The 7747-nt window shown below is 33.4% G+C and overlaps 1 protein-coding gene across 1 annotated transcript; it reads right to left on the bottom strand.

Annotated features, from left to right (window-relative positions):
• Positions 1-2430: 2430 nt before the first annotated feature.
• On the bottom strand, positions 2431-6577 carry LOC149933942 (uncharacterized). The gene is made up of 2 exons (XM_090153904.1): positions 6543-6577; positions 2431-3997 (listed from the first exon to the last, which is right to left on the bottom strand). The coding sequence occupies exon 2, from the start codon at positions 3975-3977 to the stop codon at positions 2448-2450; it is 1530 nt and encodes a 509-aa protein (XP_090010030.1). The 5' UTR covers positions 3978-3997; positions 6543-6577; the 3' UTR covers positions 2431-2447.
• Positions 6578-7747: the final 1170 nt, after the last annotated feature.

Genomic DNA, 7747 nt, shown 5'->3' on the forward strand with positions numbered 1-7747 from the left:
AAAGGATCTTATTCATTGATGTCTTATATTTGTTTGTAAACTTCAATGGATTATCGTTAATTATTTAAAATAAAGTGAAATAGACAAGAAAACCATGTATCAAAATAAATCAGTTAAAAGGTAATAATAGCTTTACACTAAGTCCAAATTAACGTTTAAAAGAACTCTATAAGTCTTTGGATTTGTTACAGACGTTGCGCTGACAAACTTTCCAAAATCGAATTTTAACGGATAAAACCTTGCAAATAAATTTGTTTTAGGTCATTGGTGGCACTAGCGTTGGGTCTACGTCATATTTCCCCCCATTTGCAAACAAAACCTTTCTTTGGGAAGAGGACTGACGAGCTTGTTTATTTTCTTTACCGTCTATTCAAAAACAATTTACATCTTTTGAATTGAAAAATAGTCGACCACAATGAAGGCTTCATTCGTGAAAATGAACTGAAATCATAATATTAAAATGATAATTGCAATTGAATACATCATTTCGTTATTGACGACCAGACTTGCCAGACGGCGGAAAAATACGTTAATAACCCCTGTAGCAAATTAGAGTCGGACCGACGTCGGCAAAAGGTACTAAACACTAAAGTCAGCCGACCTTTGGATTTAGGGTCGAAATGTCCTAGGGGTAAAAGGGTCGGCCGCCTACAAAACGTCGACTCTTTACCGCCTTTTAATAGACCTAAGAACCGACTCCGAAACGACGTCATCCCGACTTAGAATGTACTGGATAATTACGTCGAAACGACTTACTTTTTGATATTTTAAGTAACTGAAAATGACCAAATAAACCGTAAATATAGCTATATAAATAGCTATATACATATATGTGGTTGGTCAAGTCCCATGAACGGGAATGAAACAATGAGTTTATTTCCGTCATTATTGAATCTAGAGTACAGAGTTCTAGAGCTTCTTGGGGCTTAGTAAAAGTAACGAATTAATCTTCATTAATAATATCTTAACCTAACATATTTAGCTATACGAATGTAACCTACTTGAGCTGAGAGATTTTTAACAAGGAAACATTCTCAGATTGAATGTATAAACTTTTTCGAAAAAATATAATACAGAAAGGTAGTTATTTTAAAAATATTTCAATTTGTTTTATTAAATCGCCAAAGTTTCACAGTTTTGAGCGATTAATTGGCAAAGTGCGACCTTAAATCGACTTTTGTGCTACAGGGGTAATAATTAAATGTAAGGTCTATTTTAAGTCGGATAATGGTCGGCATACCGACCATAAATAGTCCCAAAAAAGGATTTACGGTTTTAGTGTCGAAAAACGTTCGGACGTTTTTAGGTCGGCATTTAGTCGTCGACTATAAAGCGACTTTTCAACCGTACACCGACCCTAAAACGACTTCATGTGCTACAGGGGAAACATCGAAGTCTGGTTTTATAGGCAAATAGTTTTTGTCGGGCATTTTAAACTAATATTTAGTAATTATTCCTAAGATTTATAGTTTTTTCATTTTGAGGTTTAAGTCTAGAACAAAAAGATGGCGGTAAAGATATTGCAAAACTCGTTTTCTGAGCCACGCCTAGTGCAATAACTATTGAAAATTGTAACTGCGTTTTCTAAATGCATAATATTATCTTTGAAAAACAAAGCAAATGAGAATCTGAAGTGCTTAGACCCTTGAATTTCAAAGTGGCGGGTGTTATGATTTCACAATTCTAAACATATTTTCAAATTAACATACTTATCATGTAGGAACTAAGCTGTCGCTTTTAAGTTAACTAATTCATTTAAATTAGATTTATATACAGAAAAAATAAACGGCTTAATTATTATCCCAAATAAACTTTTTCAAATTCAAAAATCCACATGCTCACTTTAATTTACTATTATAACCGTAAATTTAAAATTATGATTAAAAAAGTTCTGTAAATTTTAAAAACCACGTTTGCTATATTTCTTATTTAAAAAGTACAATTTTAATATTTTAATATCTATATGATTTATATAGACAAGCAACAACTTTTGCTTACTGCTATTTGCAATCCTCTTGCTAATGAATCGTAAATGAATATACCAAACTCATGTCTTATTGTTTAAATAGTGGCACTCATCCCTACAAAATAACTGAATTATTTCAATAAGTAAGGCTATGGTGAAATTTATAACTAGTAAGTTAAGTCTAAAATGACAAGCATCGCATCTTTGAACAGTTTGCAAACCTCTTTCGAACAGAGCTTTAATATGGAACATTTTCCTTATTTATTTAAAATACTCAACTTTACCTACTTTGAAGAAAAATACCGACGTTTGTGAATTCCATCGGCTTTATGCGAGCTCTAAAATAAAGGCAATAAGAATATAATTTACAAACACTTTTTTATTGTTATTAAAAGAAATGCTTGATTTACAGAATAATTATTTGCAAAATTATAAAAGGTCGCAACTCGAGAGTGGTGCATTTTTACGTAAATTTCTTGTTTTATTTTAGGCGTATAATTTCACCTATTCCAATATATATGTTGTGCTTTTTATTTAACAAATCTTGTAAATTTCTTTGAAATTTATTTATTTCGACTTTCAATTGCTCTTCCTTGATCTTACTCTCTTCTATATTTTGCGACAATAAAATCATGGAAGTTTCTTCAAATGACGTCTGTTCAGAGGATTGGTTGATTCTCATTCGTTTTAATTCAATGTTCGTTAGTTTTCTGTTCAAATTGACAAGAGTTAATTTCTCTTTTTCGGCATCCAATTCTGCTTGTTCTAAATCTACCGTCATTTCGTTGATTTCGAAGACAATCGCCATCAATTCGGACATTTTGGACTCCAAACATTCTAAATCGAGCGGATTCAAAATTGCGGCTGATGTTCTGAATTCCGAAAGATGGGAATTGGTTGGGAACGCGACGGTAGCGTCGCTATCAGAAATTTCACTACCAGAATAGACATCGTCTTTCTGATAAACATATTCTTCTACATCTTCACCGTTATTGAAAAGGTTCAATATGTGGACGATGTCGCGGAAGCGTTTTTCCATATTAATTACCAAATCTAAAGATTTATGTTTTTCTTGATTCGTGGCTTTGAGGTCTGACCCATTTTGAAGCAGAATCTCTACTACATTTCTATGGCCACTTACGCAAGCCAAATGCAAGGCGGTTTCTTCTTTTGGGGTTTTTGCGTGGATATCCGCTTGGTGTTGCAATAGCGATGTCACTATGGCTTCCTGGCCGTTCATGGCTGCGATATGTAATGGAGTGTAACCCTGTTCGTTTTTTGTGTTCTGGTCGGCTCCTCTCTGCAGCAAGATATTAACTAGATCAACGTTTTTCTTTTCCGTTGCAACGTGAATAAGGCTTTCACCGTTGAATTTGATATCAGGATCTTCTTCATGATCCAGCAATAAGGACGCCACTTCTGTTAGATTCTTTTCCACCGCCAAATAAATAAGTTTTTTATCACAAGCAATTACTTTATTTTGATTTAATAATTTTGCTATTTTGGTATGGCCTCCTTCTATAGCACCTCTTAACGGATTGTATTCGTCATCCGGGTTGAAATTGGAATTAATTCCTATTTCGAGGATAATTTTACACTCTTCGTACTGTCCATTTGTTGACGCCACGTACAGGGAATGCCTTTGCAAAATATCTACGACCTCTTGATGTTTTTCTATCTTCGCCACATGTAATGGCGTTTGTAGGCTTTTTCTAGATATTGCGTTAACGTCGGCGCCGTGAAATAATAAAAGCTTAACTACATCTGTTCGCCCGTGTTTTGCCGCAAAATGAAGAGGGACCCATCCTTCATCTTTTGTATAAATATTTGGATCGGCTCCTCTTTGTAGGAGTATCTTGCAAATGGTGTAGTGCCTATTCCACGATGCGCAATGTAACGCAGTTTCTCCTATGAGCCCAACTTGAGTATTGATATTCACTCCATCTCTGAGATAATTCAGCAAACGTTCAACATTTCCAACTCTGACCGCTTGTAACAAACCTTCAGCCATCCGAAAAGTCTATAATTTCACTAGAAAAATAGTATATTGTAAGTCCAAGGTTCTTTTACAGTAAATGATGCCAATACAGCTAATTTTTTGGAGAAAACAAATAGGCTTCGTGCGTAGCTTAAACTTTGGTCAGAAGTATCACCGCCTACCGACTGAGTTTTAAGATGAATGTGTGAAAGCTGTCTGCTCATTAAAATTTATATCGGTATAAAAGCTCAACGTTTCAGCTAAAGAACTTTCATATTCAAAAGTTTTGTGTTATTTCTTAACACATTTAGTTGACAGGTATAAAAGTACAGGGCGCTATCTTTTCTAAACTCGAAGCTTAAGCCTATCAACAAGAATGTACACAGGTACCAAGATCTACAATGAGTCTAAGCTCATCCTCATATACATTGTAGCTGACGTTCGTCCGCTCTTCTTTCAATTTAGCACTCACTATCGCCATCTTTGTTTGGAATATGTGATAAGAAATCAGACGAACTTCGGCGATGACGCATGCGAAGATGATAATGGGGATAATGTTTTTGGGGACCAGAATACATTCTGGCTAACGATAGAAATAATCCCTTAAACTTTGCGAGACCAAGTGCAATTTAAATATCTGAGGCGAACATCTAGTAATTTTTTTTAAGTAAAGGTTAAGCAAAGCTAATCATTATAATCTAGTTAATAACATGCTTGTCATCTGTTTTCGAAATGCTTTAGTTTACTTGTGATTAGTAAAATTTAGCGACTCTGATAGATTAAACGTTACATTGACTCCTTAGGTTGGAAAAAAGGTGGAAGATAATTTAAGCACAAATATTTGAAACATTCGCTTTGTTATCCTTTAAAAACCAGATAATTTTAAGTAATATATAATTAAATTAATCGAAATTTAATAGTTTCTCAAATGTGCCCAATGAATGACAAGTCTTCTCATCTCTAAATCAGTGAAAGCAATTGTGCGGAGTGGTGATACTCCAAACTTACTGATGACAGGAGCATGATATAAGTTTCCTATTAAACCAGTTTTAGTAATAAGAGATAATTTATTACTACTCTCCTTAAAGAAATTGAGCTTAAGATGATTAGATTTTAAAAACGTAATTCGAATGTGAGGGAGGTTTTTCAATAAGCAGAGAAGGCGTGTAACGGTGATATAGAGCCTTCTTTTCATAAAAATTCCGAAATATTCTTGGTTAATATTACAGCAATAAAAGCGGAATATATCGTTCGATAAGTTATTTATTTCGTATTAAAAATGATTTATTTTAATTCGATGTTTAATGAACAATGAATTTGATTTATAAGATAGCTTAAATACAATGACTTATTTAGTGACAGATTTCGAATCAACGTATTCAAAAATTTCATATGCAGTAATTTTTCTCCTAATGGAATTTTGATATTGTATTCGGAAGTGATAATATTTCTTTAAATTAAAATATTCACTTTTAAAGTACCTCCTCCCCTTGGTTACATGTGATTTCAAAGGCTGCTGGGGGCATTTATTTTTAATACAATTAAAAATGGTTCTTAATTTTAGGAATTTAATTTCTCTTTGTTTCGGAATTTTGGTTTCTAATTGGCAATTTTAAAGAACTTCAAGATCTTTCAAGCAGTATTTTAGTATTTATTGTTATTTACGATAATGAATGGGTTGACCTTATTCTCACCTATGGCTAATCTCTGAAATGACTGAATAATGATTCAGCGATGAAATTACTTATTCCTGTCTTATTTCAATTTAATATTCAAAACACAATAACAAAACATTAAAATCCCAGATGCAGGCTGGATTTTGGAGTCTCGCATCACTAAAAAGTTGGAGGAGGTTTCACCGTATTTAAATCTAATTATCTAACACATTTCATTGCGTTTTACTATTTTAAATTGAACTAATAACTCGAGTGAAAAATAACACGGATGATATTAAATTGAACAAAGGTCACAAAAATATCATTTCATATAACGAACTTTAGTTTTTATGTTCATTGAATTTCTTTTAGATATTAAAGACTATTAACTTAAGAAAAAATGCATTAATGAAATGAAACACAGCGTTATTTTAGGATTTTGGAAACTAAGTGGCGGTTTTATCACCTTAAAATTAATAATTTCCTAAGTCCGATATTAATTTCTTGTTGGAAGTCGATTGTAGTTTTTGATAAACTTAACTTTTTGAAGGCCAACGTAATCTTATACTCCCATCATAAGTCTATAATATTGTTCGATAAGTTTGCAACTTTGAGGAATATTTTACTGAGAGCTAGTTAGAGTTACGTCATCACAATAACAAAATCTCCCCTTAGCAATTCGCTATCAAAAGCTGCGTGTGACGCGTTAGCAAGCAGATCCAAAAATTGCGACGAAGCCCGTAATGCAGTCTGTCTTGTGAATAGCTCTCAGTAAAACTTTTTCATGTGAAGAATACGAAGTGTCACACTTACGTAACAATATTATAAACTTATACTCCCACCAATATCTGTTTTATGAGCTATAAATTGCGCAGACCTTAAATATAGCGACTGTCCCAAAATATTAATGGATCAGTAAAATCATTATTTGTAAAAGACTAACCGTGGCAGCAAAGATCTTGTGTCTGAAATCCCATTAATTTCTTATAAAATGTTGTAGTTATAAGATAAGGTTCAGTTTTGACCTGTGCACTTCAAGATAATATTATCTTAATAGGCGGCGGTTATCTTTTTGAAATACCAAATAAAAGGTAGATGACTTTGTATAAGTTACAAATATAATATTTTTAACGCATTATCTGATATATTACGTTACATACGATGTTTCTATACTTGAAGTTAAAATTAGTTATAATTTAAGGCTACAATAGCAAAATAATACAATTCTCTCAATTATTATACACAAAAGCTTATTAGAGATTAAACAATAAAAAATTGTCCTAGTATTAAAATCAGCCTGTAGTGATGTGTCACTGTTGGAAGAGGAGAGATCATGGAAGTACGCTACTAGTCATTGTCTCGACTATCATATTATTTCAGTCTTCAGAAAAAGCTCCGAGTCGCGAAACTTTGGACGCTTCATTCATTAACTCGAAAATAAATTGCCGCAGCGCCTGTTTTTTAAATGTTGATAGTTGTTCAAAGACTAGGAAGTTATACTTGTTTAACAGTGAGGTTAATTAATCCGAAAATGCTATTTTTCATGGTGTTATACCCATATTTAAATTTCTTCGAGAAGTTTAAGTTTATTCGTAAAATAGCTCTTTTTCGTTTCGATAAATAAAAAAAAAATACCAACGACCGAAGACTCATTGAGCAGAATGTACTGCATAAAGTTTTGGGAAAATAGGCCTGTTATTATGAAAAATATAATTCTATTGAAAGACGTTTTAATAAATTTTTAAAAGTTTTAAAGATAAAACATCTAAATAAGGAAACACGATGCCGCGAGCGGCTCTTCCAAACGATGCCCGAGTTAACGTAAAACGTTGCGAGGTTTTAGGTCAGTCTCGTCTTCCAAGACTTAACTCATTTTTGGAACCAAACACCCGAGTATTGTCCATCGTGCTGGTCTGTCAACTTGACGCCGCCATCTTCGTGGGAGGGGAAACGCCCCTCACACCATGTGTGCCGATAGAACACGTGTTCCAAGAAACGCCAATTATGCATTGCACAAATTTCCTTATTTTCGAAATTTTTAACAGCTAGGGTAAAATGACGGCAGCTACCGTGACTACAGCAGTGAAAGACTGCTCTTCAGTTGCCCCTTCCATAAAAACTTATTGAGGTTAACGATAGTAATTAGTT

The sequence above is a fragment of the Leiobunum rupestre genome, chromosome 7 (assembly GCF_980474605.1).
Source record: "Leiobunum rupestre chromosome 7, qqLeiRupe1.1.hap1, whole genome shotgun sequence".
In the NCBI taxonomy this organism is placed as follows: Eukaryota; Metazoa; Arthropoda; class Arachnida; order Opiliones; family Sclerosomatidae; genus Leiobunum; species Leiobunum rupestre.

Excerpts from the sequence above, each read along its gene's own strand:
- LOC149933942 (XM_090153904.1), bottom strand. The coding sequence starts at position 3,977 with ATGGCTGAAGGTTTGTTACAAGCGGTCAGAGTTGGAAATGTTGAACGT.